This window comes from Anopheles marshallii, chromosome X (genome assembly GCF_943734725.1).
Source record: "Anopheles marshallii chromosome X, idAnoMarsDA_429_01, whole genome shotgun sequence".
NCBI lineage: Eukaryota > Metazoa > Arthropoda > Insecta > Diptera > Culicidae > Anopheles > Anopheles marshallii.
Window position 1 is genome coordinate 4,130,191 of NC_071325.1, and position 14,989 is coordinate 4,145,179.

The window sequence follows — 14,989 nt, forward strand, 5'->3', positions numbered from 1 at the left end:
CGATTCTGGCGTATAATAAAAGCACTGTATGAGGGTTTTCTTCTGTTAAAAATAAAAAAAAACGGTGTTTTTAATTTTAACAGAACAAAAAAGGATGTTACTATAGCAAATGATGCACAACTACTCCTTCAGTCTAAGGATGAGTATCTCATACTGATCGTGGTGAATGTGTTACCCGTTTATGCGGAAACAATAAAACAGGAGGTAGCAAAAATGCGCGAAATTTAACATTATCACCGCGAGAATGAGTATAATCAAAAATTTTAACAAATAAACAAAACTTCCATTAAAAAAATGATGGACATTCAGGCCAGGTAGGTAGCCCTCCCTCCCCCAACACTATCTATTCCGTTTTCCCCGTTCACCCCCTACTAGAAAGAGCAGGTCGGGCAATTTGACTTTAGTGTAGCGCTAATTTTTTTCCCCCCTCTCATCATGGTATAAAGGTGTGTCGCCTCCCATCCAGCTCAACCATCCGAAAGCAAATTTAAACCACACAGCATCAGCTCACTCGGTTCCCCACCCAGCACCACCAAACGCAGTTCAGCAGTCGGACTGTGCCGCCGAGTAGTCCAGATCCTTTTTGACGCTCCGTGCGAGACGGTCCAGCTCGAGGGCGGCATCAGTGCGCATGCTAATCTTGTCGCTCGCCGACACCGTATCGGTCGTGCCGTTTATTACGTTAGAGCGCGGTGACAGCGAGGAAGGTGAGCTGGACGCACTGAGCGGACTGCCGGTGCCGGTAACACCACCGGCAGCGGCCGCTGCCGCAGCCGACCCGGGCGAAACAGACTTCTTGTGCAGCAGAGAGTTGAAAAAGTTTGCCAGCACACCTTCACCGCTTTGCGTGCCGGGAGTAAGCTTACCATCGACCTTCACAGCGAGGGGGAAGACACAAAGGGGACATTAGCGGGTGTATCGTACTTTCCGGTGCCGTTTATAGACATACGCGTAAATAAATCAATACGTTACCTTCTTTGGTGAGCCCTGGGCACCAGCGGCCACCGGAGTCCGTGGGGTGGTCTTGGTACCGTTGCTGGGCTGCGACCGGAGCGGCGATTCGCCCCGCGTTGGCGTCTGGCCCTGCTGGAGCAGCTGCTGTTGGCGGGCAAGGAATGCTTGCTCATCCTCGGTTTGAATTTCGCTCTCACGGTTCGAAACAGTCTGGAAATGAGAATACTCGACCGTACAGTAAACGGACACACCGATTTTAATGCTATACACCGTGACTTACCTTTCTCGAAGGCGGTTGTGCAATAATATCGTTGTAATAATCGTCCGGTTTACAGGACTGCATGTTTTCGTACAGTATGCTGATCTTTTTCATATTGTCCCAACCGGCCGGTCTGGAGAGCAGCAAAAAAAAAATTAACATCGTGAAAATTAGCTGAATAATTACGGAGGTAGAACATGACCCGAGCTTACATTAGCACCGCATCCTTCTCAACGACCAGCGCGGGCGTCCGGAATGGTAAACCGTAAATCCGATGCGTGAGGTATTTGTAGAGTAGATCGCAGTTTTTGTCCTCCTTCACGCTGGTGTAGAAGAGTGACGCACCGTACATCAAACAGAACCGCCGGATCCACTGCTGCATGAAGTCAAAATGCTCATCCCGATAATCGAGCTCCTTCTCCAGCGTGGTCATATAGTCGGTCTGTTTTTGGGGTTGCGAAGGTGTACGGAAAATAAGACCCACTCTTCATGTAAATCGCGACCGCTTTCCACCTCACTTACCTTGGTAACGACGACGACCACATCGAGGCCTAGGTTGGTCGTAAGGACGCCTTCCGGTAGGGGCAACGCGTCCAGCTCGTCGTCCACCGAAGGCAACCGGTTCGTGCGCTTGATTGGCGAGCCCGGATCGAGATCGTCGATTGTTTCGCAGTAGTTCTGCCATTCCGTCGTTAACCGTGCCTGACACTGCTGTTTTTCCTCTGCAAACGAACAAAAACGCATAAACGTTATTACAAGTTGTAAACCTTCTGCAGCTAAAGTTCGCAATTCTCGATTTCTTGGATTTTACTAGCAAGAGATAAATGTACTTTACGCGCAGGAAAACTTCATACCTGGATCAATCTTTAGCCCTGCAATGTGATCGTCCAGTATCTTCATCCAGTGTTGCAGCTGATCCACCCAGCTCCACGGTGTCGTCATCGACAGGGTCAGTATGACGAGCGTGTGCGGGAAGTTCTGTTCGTTGAGGGCGAACTTGAGCAGATTGTTGTGTCCTGGATCACCATCCAGAATCCAAACGCTCAGACGTGTGACATCTGTTGAAAAGAGAGTGCAAATTCTTGTATTCTTTCCTTTGTTATTGGTTTAGCTAACGCACCATCTCGATATTCGTCCCGTACGTCGATGTAAGCGTACTCTAGGCCGGATCCCTTCTTTGGATCCTCGACGCCCTGCAGCTTAGCAATGAGGGTAGTTTTGCCGCTCGCATTATCGCCCAGCACCAGCACCGATTTGTTCGACGGCAGCTTGGTATTACTCTGTGTTTGCACCTCGCTCAGGATGGACGACCTGTGGAATGGTGATAAGAATGGATGTTTAAATGTTTGCGCTTCCACTAACATGCGCTGGACCTGCTGATTATTAAGATGGCTGGTGTGAAGTACATACAGAGATCATACATCGCGCAACAGTGCCTACCATCAGTGTATGCTAATCGTACGTATGCAAACATCGCACAGAAAAAATAAAACGACAAAATGTCATCGACAAAACTAACATAGAACTGGGGGATGGGACAGACGGAAGTTGAAGGAGGGTTTGTACCGTACTATACGAAAAAAAATGACGTAAGATTTCTCCTCGCCGTTTGTCTTTTTGGGTGTTTGTTTTCTTCACATCCTACACCCGGTTAGTCATTTGACTTCTACTCGAACAGCTCAACTTTCCCTGTCGCGACTCCACCCGTACATGCCGCTGCCACGTGACAAAGGGAGTCAATTTTTTCCAACTCTATTTGTTTTACAATTTCTATTTTCTACAACAAACAGAGAGAGGAGAAGAGACACACACACACAAATACACTTATCTGCCACCACAATCTACACTGCTGTTGGATTAATGGCAATGCTTTGGGTGGAGGCCTTCATCGTTTTGTTTTTCATTATCGATGGGACGCGATTTGAAGATACCGTAGAACTGTAATTTAAATGCAACGAGCGTCCGTCACGTTTGATACATTCCGGAAAGGAAGTGTGTAACTGAGAATAAGTAAAAACGGATGTTTTCTGGAGAACAACTAAAAAAGAGTGCTTAGAAAACAAAGAGTAGTTCAGATTGTAGAACCCCTACACTCGGATGTCTCTTCTATCATCTTTTTATAGGAAAAAACGACCTATTAGATCATACGATATGAGGAGATGTTTTTCGTGCTTTGTGGCATTACTACTTCAGAGATGTTGGTGGATGGTCACTTTTTCGTGGTGTATCGACCTATTAGCATTAGGTCACTGGCAAGCATAACGCCATTTCTGCCTTATTGGGTTTATTTTTACCACATAGACGAACAGTCCGGTCCTGATTGCAGGGAGCCGATCCAGAAAAGAATGGATTCATGAACTGCGGAGTACTAAAGTACGGAGTACTGGCAATAAACCCTAGCATCCCTACATGTAGTTGGTTGCATGAGGACATAAACTACTATTAAGATGCTGAAGTCTGTTTCAAAAGCTCAACGCAATCACCACAGAACATCTATAGCGTTTCCAACTTCATTTTCCTAATGTCCTAGAGCTAACGTATTAAGATCCTCTTACATTCTTGACATCATTCTACTACTTTAGTTTTGGCTGTTATAATTTCAACTTCAGCTCCAGTTATCCAAAAGGTGAAGGATCCTCAAACATTTCAATTATTTTTCTACCATCTTCCAAATAATCACTCCACTACTCATCTGCAAGATTCAAGCAATCCATTTGGTAAATCGTATAAAAGTCATCTCCGAATTGATTTTTCCTATCGATCAAGATACCTGCAATGGGGAGATCACTTCGAGAAAAAGAAATAACTAAATACAATGCAAAAGAGAATGTGAGAGGCTGGGAAATGTGAAACTGGAGCAGCTGTCAAAATCTGTGGCTTTTTTGGAGCCGCAAAATAGATCCATCCCATAGCGGGGAGGAGGTGTTTCGAGAAGTGAGATGTAAAGGGGGAAGTCTGTCGTACGGGATATCTTGATGACAACTTCCTTCATCTTGGTTGATCGCTTGTGTGAAACAGAGAGAGGGTTGCTAGTTCACCCACATCGACGAAAAAATAAAAAGAAAGCGGAGCGTGGGAAAAAGAGAAAGGGTTGATCGGTTTGCATCATTTAACGCAGATATATCGAGTAAAAGCGAATCGATCGTGCCGATAGTGACATTCTTCACGATCCATCACATTTCCATTCAGTTCTGATGCGAGACATTTCACAGCCGAGAATACGATACTTACCAGAGGTTTTCCTTCGCTTCCGCATCCTTCTTTCGGGCTGCCGTCGTGGGGGTGGTGAGCCCATGCACCTGTGACTGCGTTAAAATTTCCATTCTCGTAGCCTTTCTCTTCAAGGATCCTGTCTCAGCGGTGGTTGATCGCTGGTCGCTTCCTAACCTCCCTCTCACAGCCGGTGTTTCTTTACACTACACCACTTCCCGTGCACACAAACACGAATTGTGCGTGCACACACGCGCGCATGCACCGCACACACACACACACGGAGACGAGTGCAGTGCAGCTGGTGGTCGCGATTGAGGCGTTTTCTGATGGAGGTGTTGATAGTTGTTGATGACGAATGCACAACGGGGCCACCTACAGTGAGTTTCTTTCGTCAAGCGAAGCCTTGTGCCGCACTTGCACTTGCACAAAACACCGCACCAGAGACCAGAGGATCCTTTTTCGCAGCATCCGAGAAGGAGAAAGCAAAAAAAGTAACAAAATTAGCAATCAGTTTAACAAACGAGAAAAAGCAAATTGGGTATGAAATTAGAAAGACATTTGGCCTCTTTCTAAGGCACACATACACAGCACTCTCTTTTCCTTTCGTACGCACACACACAATGCTCCGTAAAATGTACGGGCAGGAAAAGAAAATTGTGAGTCATCGGTGGAATCCGTCGATTGTCCGAGTTCCAATTTTCGATCCGACCCCTCACTCTGTTTCCCCCGCATCCACAAACGGAGTGTAACGGGTGTGTCTTCTGTGCTCAAGGTTTCTTGCTTTTCTATTTTCCTTTCCGAGCAAGCTGTCACATCAACCCAGCAACGCACCTGGGGACGACACACCAAGCGGGGTTGTGTGTCACCACTCACGGTCGGCGATGGTATTGGTAGGGGTCCCAACAGACGCACCCGTGTCACTGCTGCAATCTAAGGAAAACGGATGAGCCTACTGGACACAGTCGGCATCCGCTGATGGGCTACACATACACACGGGTTTTCACACAGTTTTCATTGTCCTGCACGAGGTTAGTCGGAATGCTACACCGTCACCGTAAGTGCAGCACACATCATCAACACACACACACACGCACGCACGCGCACACACATATGCCCCTCGAAGTGTGGAATTTCGGACGCAGCGAGCAGACTGATGTCATCGCAAAAGGGGGATGCGTGGCGTGGGCGCTTACGCTGCAACCTTCTCGCACTGTTCTCTCCGTCCCCCTGACCGACACTTACGATCCCTTATTTGGCGTGCTGTGTAAGCTGGACGAAGTAAAGGGAGCAAGCGATACTGTGTTTTTTGTGTGGCCAGGATTTGAACCACAGATTCATTCCAATCCCTGCTGTAACTTACGGTTTGTGTACGCACTGGGAAAGGGGTTGTAATTTACCGTGAAGTGGAATGGTTGCGGCGCGCTGCTTTGACTACAGGTTCTTCTAGGGTCGAATTCGTCTCTAGCCCGTCAGAGTGGCCATTTTACCTGGCTTTGACGTACGTACGGTTTTCTTCGTTCCACGGTCGTCTGTTCGCTTTTTTCTTTCTTTTTTTTATTCTACACGCGATGACAGCGGCCTGTTGACAGTGCGTGACAGCGCGAGTACGCCCAAGATGAGTATAGTGATTACGCAGACGGCCCACTTGGCAATTTGAAGTGTGAAATCTTTCGGTTTCATCTCTCATGCCCTATTTGCATGTTATGAGCAGTCGGGGCCTAAGCTCTTGCAATGCCAACGTGTATGTCAGTATGTTTGAAATAAATCCGATACAGCAATGCTTGCCAGATGGCTGTAATTTGGCATTCCGAAGTAAATGAAATAACGCAATAGCATAAAAACCGTAAACTCGCGATATGTCAAATTTGTTGCGGGTTCGCATTCTATAGCAACCTTGGCCCGTTGAATGTGATCTCATTCTCACATACAGATGGCACTGCTTGCTGAAAGTGGTCATAAATTTTGGATTTATTCGTGCTGCAAATGGGTTTTGAATAGAGGTGGGATTAAAACGCACCCTCAGCACGGTGTCACGTGGGTGGGCTTTGAGATTACGTTGTTATTGGCACTATCTGTTCATGTGGTACACATTTACCGACGAATAAAGATGAACTAGTTGCAATTTTTCTTTTCTTTTTGGTTCAATATTTATCTTACTTTTGTACATTTTTTTGTATGGGGATAACTACACCGTATGTGCTTTTATTATAATTATTTATATCAGCACGTTAATACATTGTTATTTTACTCTTGTTCTCGCACGGTAATAGAGTTTTGCCGGATGTGTGTCGCCATCGAACGTTGGAATGCAGTGTCATCTTTGTCTTGTTTCGATATATCTGCTCTATTCCGCAACACTTGTCCATTCATAACTGTGTGGATTCTTTTGTTCCTGATAGTTATTTTTTTTCTGTACACTTTAATTCGCTACACGACGGATATACACATACAAGTACACACACGGGCAAAATGGGGGGAACGTAATTTAGCTAACAAAATAAAAACATTCTTATACAAATTAAATATTGCCACAAACGAACAGAAAACGATACGCACTTTTGTTTCGTTTCGGGAAAAAAGGTTTGGAAAGGAGTCAACGAAGAAACAAAGGGGAAGGACATAAATTGACTAAACAATTCAGGCACACACGATTCAGGATTTTCGAAAGAGTACGATGAACACACAGCTAAATCCAACGGGGAGTCGTCATATTTTGGGGAGCAAACACGACAGATCCCATGATGCCGGATTTTGGAGGCGCTTCAGGCGGAGTTCGGTGATTTGCGAACGATTGGTTGATCGATGGGGGAAGGTGTTTGATAGTGTGCGGGAAAGTTGTTGCATTCCCGTGCAGATTGTGGTTCCATATGTGCTATATCCTTCTCACATTTAAGCCATATTGTGCTTGCGTCCATTAGCCCAGAGGCGCAGGCTTATACGGGGGGAACATCTTTAGAAGATGGGAATGTAATTATCGATCTTGGCCCGATGCTTCTGGGCGACACACTCCGCAATCCATACGATGTTACGACATTCCTGCTCCTTCAGCTTCAGGTAGGAGTAGAACACACCGAAATGGAACTGCTGCATGAAACCGTACATGTTCAGCTTCACCTCGTGCTCGTAGAACTTGTCCTCCAGCGTTTTGTCGCCCGGATTGTTGCCCGAACCGTCAAACAGGGCCGCGTACTCAGCGTAGTACTCAGCGACCGCCTTCACCTGTTCGTAATCATCTGCCCGTGCCAGTGCAGCCAAACCGTCCGGGTTCATGCGTCCGCAGCGTGGATATAGCTTCGCCCGATCGTCCTTGGACAGCTCCGTACCGAACGAGTTGATCGTGATGATGATCGCACGCCGATCCGCTTCGAACTAGAAAGAATCAATGGTATTCTAATGTCTGAAGGTCAGGATTCTCCCCCTCCAAAAGGTGGATACTTTACCGCCAAAATTTCACACATAACGTCTGCGGTGGTGCCACCAATGTTCTTACAAAAGTCGTAGAACGCCTCCAGGTACGCCTTGTACAGCGTGTTACGGATGATCTCGATGTTCATCTCATCCAGATCCTGCTCGGAGATGCAGTCGACGAAGAACGGGGCCAGTGGCGTATCAACCAATACCGCATTGTACAGCTCGGCCGGCGTTGCTGCGACGTGGATCGCTTCCATCTGCTCGAAGCTACCGAGCGGGTGACACTTCGGGATGAGCTCCGAAATCGGGCGCTGATGAAGCGTACCCGTGATCAGCAGGATGATGTTATCGATCATGTAGCTGTACGTGATGTAGTCCAAGAAGGTGGACAGCGGCTCAACGGCATGGTTGCGCATATGCTGGAACTCAATCACCAGCTTTTCCCGCAGCTTGTCGTCAATCACGGACACCGCCAGTGGGGACGGTTCGTTGGCAAGGAACTGACCATAGTCCGTACCCTGCAGATGCAGCTTCAGATCTGTCGGAAGAAGAAACAGAGGGTTTTTTTAGATGAAGTTATAGATGATTGATTTATTTAAAACGAGGCCCTATTTTGTACTCCACTAGTCAAACTATTCGCTACTGTTGTTTTTTTTTCCTCCCAATATCCATCGTATCATCGTCGTCATGGGATGGAGGTATGTTTAACACAGGGTCATATGACCCACCGTACCGCACCAACACATGTCACGAGAGCTATCTTCCATCGCATTTCATCGTACAGAAACTGAACCTCCTCTGGTCACGAGGTCTCGCCTACAACACGAGTCGTGCATTTAGGGGGAGAAAAATTCTCCAGAACTTCAGCAGGACTGTGGAAATTGTAGGAAATTCAAATTGATTCGTCTGTGACTCACCCTCGAGCGTTTCGCACTGCACCAGGTTGAGATAGTCGGCCTGCTTGAGGATGCCGCACTTGAACCCACGGCAAAGGCCCTCCAGATAGCCACCGTCAATGTTGAACATATAGCCAGGCATGCTTCTGCTTTGTTATTTGCTGTAATGATTCGTTCTGTTCCTTTTGATCGGTGAAACGACACGGGAATCTGCCTGAATGACCCCTGGTTCGCGTTAGGCTTCTTGATTGGGATGCCCTTTTTCTTTCAACAAATGGGTGCGCATAAGCACATACGCACGCAAAAACCCACACACTCACACACGCACGCACGGGAGTGAAACACAGAGCCTGGTGTTCAACCTACTCGACCCGATAGCAAAACGACAACGAACTACTTTACTGCAAGCGAATGGTGACCAGAGTAGCAGGTTGCACTGAAAACCTCAAATCGTGAGATATGTTTTTCTCTCTCCACTTGGCGTAATCTCGACGAGTGAGGTAAAACGCATCATATGACTACAATTTTGGTACGCAGACGTACGTGTATGGCCCGCGCGGGGTTGGGCTGGACAACGCGAACAGGGGAAGGGACTTTGTGTTTTAATATTTATATGTGTTTACAGCTATGCATCGACAGGTTGCGCATTGCGTTTTTGCCGTGGTTTAAAGGCATCGAACTTTTCAACGCCTGTAGTATGAACACATTGGCAGCAGTCAGCTGGCATGGCCATTTAATTTCAATTTGGCCGTTGAATGTGCAGCGGGATTTTTATAATAGTTAAATAGTAAGCAATTAAAGATTCAAAGTTTATTTTTTATTTAACGAAAACTAAGCAATACCAGTCATAACGAATACCTTTGTTAATGATTTTTTCTCATATATTATATCACCTATCATTTAATTATCCAAAACTGACAAAAGAGAGTTTGTCAGCGAGAAGAGGAGAGAGCCTTAATCATTAAACTTACCTGCCAAATATCACTTACTTTTCTGGCAGGAGTCCTCTAAAACGCTCATTGTTGAAGTGCCGGGCTGACACTACTAAATTACATAAAAAATATCTTCGGATGCTTATTGTTGTTTCGCTTCTTGATTGGTTGTTTCGTCTTTTAAGGTAGTGTTTACTTTATTTTACCATTATACCAATGCGGTTTTTTTGTTGTAGTTGATTTTCATCGTTTTGTTCTTTGTTTTAGGCAACATAAAAACTGTGCAATGATTTTACTCGATTCGTTTTTTTCCGGGAGTTGTTCCGAGTTTTTCTCTTTGCTTTCCATTTTCCTTCTTTTAAATCTAACACTAGCTGTGTGCGTGTGTGTTTGGGTTGTTTTTTTTTTGTTTCGTTAAGCGACGCAACATAAACATTCTTACATATCGTTCATTCACTCTCCTTTTCCGGCAAGTTGATAATTTACTTGCGTTAAACAAAAATTCTCACCACACCAAAAAATCACAATTCCACCGCAGTTGAGTGTTGTGTACGGGTCGAAATGAATCGAAACAAGTGTCCTTTTTGGAGAATAACATTTGTAAACATATCTCATGTAGATTTGTTGGTTTGATCCTGTCCTTTAATGTGATGTAAAAGCGGTTAAGAAACCGTTAAGAGGGGAGAGCAAGATGATATTTGTGTTGTGTTATTGGGGCCAACCATCGCTACGGTGGTCCGAGGAATAGAAAAATAGTTTTTCGTAAATCTTTGCACATCGCTACAATGTTTTCTATACACTAGTGCTCGGTATTACTGTTTGGTTGAATTGGTTCTGGCTATTTATTAAATATGGACGCTTCGCTATAATGGAAAACCCTGCAATAGGTTTCTGCTTCATTATTTTGACGGTATTTGTTGAATTTTTTTGTGGATTACGGGGTAAAAAGAAAACATTTTCTATTTCAAAACCAAACAAAGCGAAAGGAACAAAGTTTTTATTGTAGTTTTCCTCGTATTCGGACAAAATCTGCCTCGTTTTTCATTTGCAACCCACCGGAGCCTTTTAGCTAGAAACTTTTTGTGTGTTTAATTTTCTCGTGGCCCACACGTTACCGCACATTAATTGATTTACATAACACACACACACACCATCCAGTAATACTTGAGAACCACAAGAAAACAATGAATCATCACCTCCCCCCCGGAGATCTTTTTTACGTTTGACAACTCCTTACAACACTTGTTTCCTACTTCCTTTCAGATAATTGATTGGCAAAAATGGTGTGTAATGTGTGTTTGTGCTACTGCAGCGCTGTGTGTGTGATGGGCTGGTTGGTGGCAGGGCGTAGTTTTCCAACTACAAACCCACCCCTATTTCCCCCCTTCCATCTTGGTTAACTTTCATATCAAAATATTTGTTTTAGTATCTCTCTTTATCGCTTTCGCGTGCACTTTTGCCTTCCTGCTAACTCTCTTTCTTTGCTAATTTTTGCTGATGAAGATGAGAAAATGATGGATGTCGTTTTTTTTGCATTTATGTATCCGTCTTTTAGGACCTAGTGCGTACCGAAAACGGCAGTGTATTTCCCTTTTTTTTCGAAGAATAAATGCATTACTACCTCCTTTCTGTCGCCAACGACGGAATGTATGCAAAAGGTGTTCTTTTATCCACTGTTTACATGCGGTGTTGCATACATTCGGTAGCGCCAATTATATTTTTGTTCTGTCTATTTTTGTTTAAATGTATGTGTGTGTGTTTTTTTTTATGAATGATAGTGGATGATCATTTGTTTTATCTTATAATCATGGATGTGTCTCACTTTATCTACCACTAAAAGAGCATTGTAGTACGCATCTTCGTTTTTCCTCCCTTTTCTAAGGTTTCTTTTACGCAATAGATTCACAGAGATGGTAAAGAAAACATATAACATTAATTTTAGAGACGAACCGTAGCATCATATGTTAGCATGTCATTTCAATTAAGTCGTGTTTTGTGTTGTTTGTGCGTGGTTTTTACTCCTTCTCCCTCTTTGTGTGTTTGTGTCTGTTATGCTTTAATAATTGTTCAACACCACGGCATGATTTATTTTACGTTCCCCCCCTTCATTGTGAAATTGTGGTTTATCGACAGTGCGAAACCGTCAGACAGCGAGAAACAGACGCCAAAAGCACATTGATTTTGCTTTTTTTCCACTTCCACACCTCGCGGGCACCTGAAGCGTTTTACAATACGTTAACTGGAAGGAGGATTTGCTGGAAATGCGAAGGATTGAAAAGGAGGGGCTTAAAAAGCGTTCACCGAGAAACATTGGAAGGGAAAAGGAACGGTAAAGGAAGGAAATTGGAATAAGTTAGACTATACTCATCGACACTATATATATATAGAACCTAATAAGCTGCTTTTTTTTGCTTTGCCCTTTGTTCTCGAGCACCCTTTTCCCTTAACCTTATCCTGCTTCCGTCGTTCTTCCCCTTTTCTACACACACACATGCGTTACCACTACTGGTTTGGGTATCTTTTCGGTTTTCGTCTGATTTTGCATTTACAATAATATATTAAAAAGCACTTGCGCGGTTTAATCTAAACATATCGTTTCATCCCTCTTCCCACATCCCACACTCCCCCTCCCTTCCTTTCTTAGATGCTAATACTCCTACACTCTTCACCATTCCTAACCCTCTGCTAAGAACTAACTAGTTTTCCCATTTTTTTTTCGTGTTTTCCCCCCAAATGCACTCCGCAATAAGTTTCGTGCATGCGTCGGGTAATAATAAAAGGTAATAATACCCCATGCATAATATTCCTACAAGTGAAAAATGCACCTTTCTATTCCCGCCCCAAGCAGAACAGAATTATGAAGCAAAAACAGTGGGGTTGTCTGTCTCTGTGTATAATCGCGAGCAATTAAGCCATAAGAATGCGCAACTCAACTGTATCTGCCTGGATAAATGGGCGTCTGTGTGGGGTTTCACTGCCCCACAACTACACTCCCGAACTGGCCCCAAATGTATCCCGAATTCCATCACAAATAATGCGTCCTTAAGGGTTGCACCTTCTCTTTTACCAACTACTCTACCCCGTCTAAACATCTACTCTTTCCCTTTTTCTCCTTCCTTTTCACCTCAGTCGTTAAGTTCTTTAACTTCTTTCACCCTCTAAAGAGAAAGCCTTATTGGTATAAATACTATTTCTTTTATCCTTTTTCCACCTTCATTTCGCTGTTTTTTCCATTTTTTAAAGTTTTTTCTTTTAGTTCGGCCTCGTCATGGGATTGAGGGTTTTCCCCTTCCTTAGATCTCCGCGCAACTTTCTCTGGTTAATTTTGAAACGTAACACTATACCGACAAGCAAATAAGAGGCCAAAAAATGTATGTTGATTACAGCGGAAGCGCGTGCGCCCACAAATCGCAAGGATTCGCGGCCAACCCAAACCAAGCACACAGAGTATTGCAACAATTTCGCTCTGTTTCGCACTACATTCCACAACTTTTTTCCACTAATCGCGTGTACACCATTTGCTACTAAATAATTAAAATGCTTTAATGCTTCTCGCCGTGACTTAACAGTAAAGTTGTGTTTTTCTGTGTATATCTTCTATCAACGCTGCGCTTAACTTAGTTGAAAGAAAAACAATTATCCAATAAAAAAGCACTAGCACTTGCACCGAGTTTCGATAAATAGCAATAACCCGCCCTACTTCTAAATAGTAATTACACGTCTATCTTCGCAACAGTGTGTCCCGTCCATTGTTTTACGCGCTCGCATACACAAAAGTGGAGAAATATAGGGCGCGCTAGGGCGATGCTGGTCGATAGAATAGATTGGCTAACAGAAAGCAAAACTCGCGAATGGTTCTTGCTCTACTACGTAATAAGTTTAACTGCACAACACACATACGCGCCCGGCCCTATAAACTCGTCGTTCTCCACCTTTATGCGGGTGTATGTGTTATTTTTTGTTATATTGCAGTATGTTTCCTGAGCTGATATCCTTTTTCCAGGTTTTGTTTTCAGCGGGAAACCCATTCGATTTGCGCGTAGCATAAGGACAAAAAGGAAAAGCTCGAGCGATTGTATATAATGGGAGGAGGAACCTCCTTACAGCACGAAGTGTTACGGTGTAGAGTTACACCTATTTTCCACTCCTCTTCTGTTTTCAAATGGCGTAACATCGTTCTGTGCCTTTTTTTCCACTACTAATTCGGTGTCCCCTGCACCCGTGCGCGCATCCGCAAATTCTGTAGCATTCAAGTTTAAATATTTTGACTAAGACCCTGTGTGGTTTGTATAACGTATCAGAGTGTTGTTGTCTCTAGGTTTTGTGCGTTTCTTCGGCTGTATTTTTGTGTGTTGCACAATATAAGCTAGCTTACGGTTACGGTTATGACGTTTGCTGGCTCTAACGACGTTGAGATACATTGTGGAGGACGCTTCTCTTTGCTGCTCAAGCAGAAGTAACGATCGCAGTCAAATTGCAGATGAAAGAATATGAAATCTAAAATGAAAGCAAAAGTGATTAGCAAATGATAAAACGAAAAAACACATTACCTTTAAATGATAAAACAACGCTAAAATGAAAATAAACAAACGAAGAAGAACAAACAAACGATAATCGAAAAACTGCATACTATTTCCTAGTACTGCTTACTTTCTTTTATTATTATAAATAATGTTAAAAATAAAGAATTACGTTCTGTTGTTTTCTTCTTGCGAAGAAACAAACACGAAAGAACAATAATCGTATTTTTGTTTGTTTCGATCCCTCACATCCATAAAAGAGAATTTTCAACGCTGCGTTCGTTCGTTCGCTTTCTCTCTTTATGCTTTCGGTTGCCGTTTATATCTGATTTTTAGCTTTTCACAAAGATAAATCCTTTATTAGCACGCGTCCTAATATTTCGTTCTCGGCCGTAACAAACACGCGAAACGGTGCCAAAAAATAACCCCTGTAAGAGTTGGTGCGATACATAAAATTTGCGTTGCATTGGGACAAATTCGGAGGCAGGTGATGTTTTATTTGAAAATAAAAGAATAAGCTTTAAAAAAAATTCCATCAGTCGCAATACGCGGAATTTCACATACACAATATACAGTACACATAAAGATAACAACAACATTGTTAGGTGCAGCGTAACGAAGGTTAATAAATCGTACGTTTGTTGTTGCCTCCCTCCCCCTATGAGGGAGAAAGGCATGAACATTCAAAAGCTGCACAGTTGGATCCCTTTTCCTGACGCACTCACACGCATACACAGGGCTGGTCTTGTTGAGTAGTGACCAAGGACCACAAAAATAAGTCTAGTTCATGGGGTTTTACTCTTT

General features: G+C 43.9%; 2 protein-coding genes across 2 annotated transcripts; both read right to left on the minus strand.

The window, feature by feature from the left end:
• Positions 1–543: 543 nt before the first annotated feature.
• On the minus strand, positions 544–4,536 carry LOC128718648 (cytoplasmic dynein 1 light intermediate chain 2). The gene is made up of 8 exons (XM_053812272.1): positions 4,445–4,536; positions 2,334–2,524; positions 2,068–2,271; positions 1,736–1,935; positions 1,426–1,655; positions 1,235–1,346; positions 973–1,164; positions 544–873 (listed from the first exon to the last, which is right to left on the minus strand). The coding sequence occupies exons 1-8, from the start codon at positions 4,534–4,536 to the stop codon at positions 544–546; spliced, it is 1,551 nt and encodes a 516-aa protein (XP_053668247.1).
• Positions 4,537–7,378: 2,842 nt separating this feature from the next.
• On the minus strand, positions 7,379–8,875 carry LOC128712930 (V-type proton ATPase subunit d). The gene is made up of 3 exons (XM_053807798.1): positions 8,755–8,875; positions 7,867–8,375; positions 7,379–7,795 (listed from the first exon to the last, which is right to left on the minus strand). The coding sequence occupies exons 1-3, from the start codon at positions 8,873–8,875 to the stop codon at positions 7,379–7,381; spliced, it is 1,047 nt and encodes a 348-aa protein (XP_053663773.1).
• Positions 8,876–14,989: the final 6,114 nt, after the last annotated feature.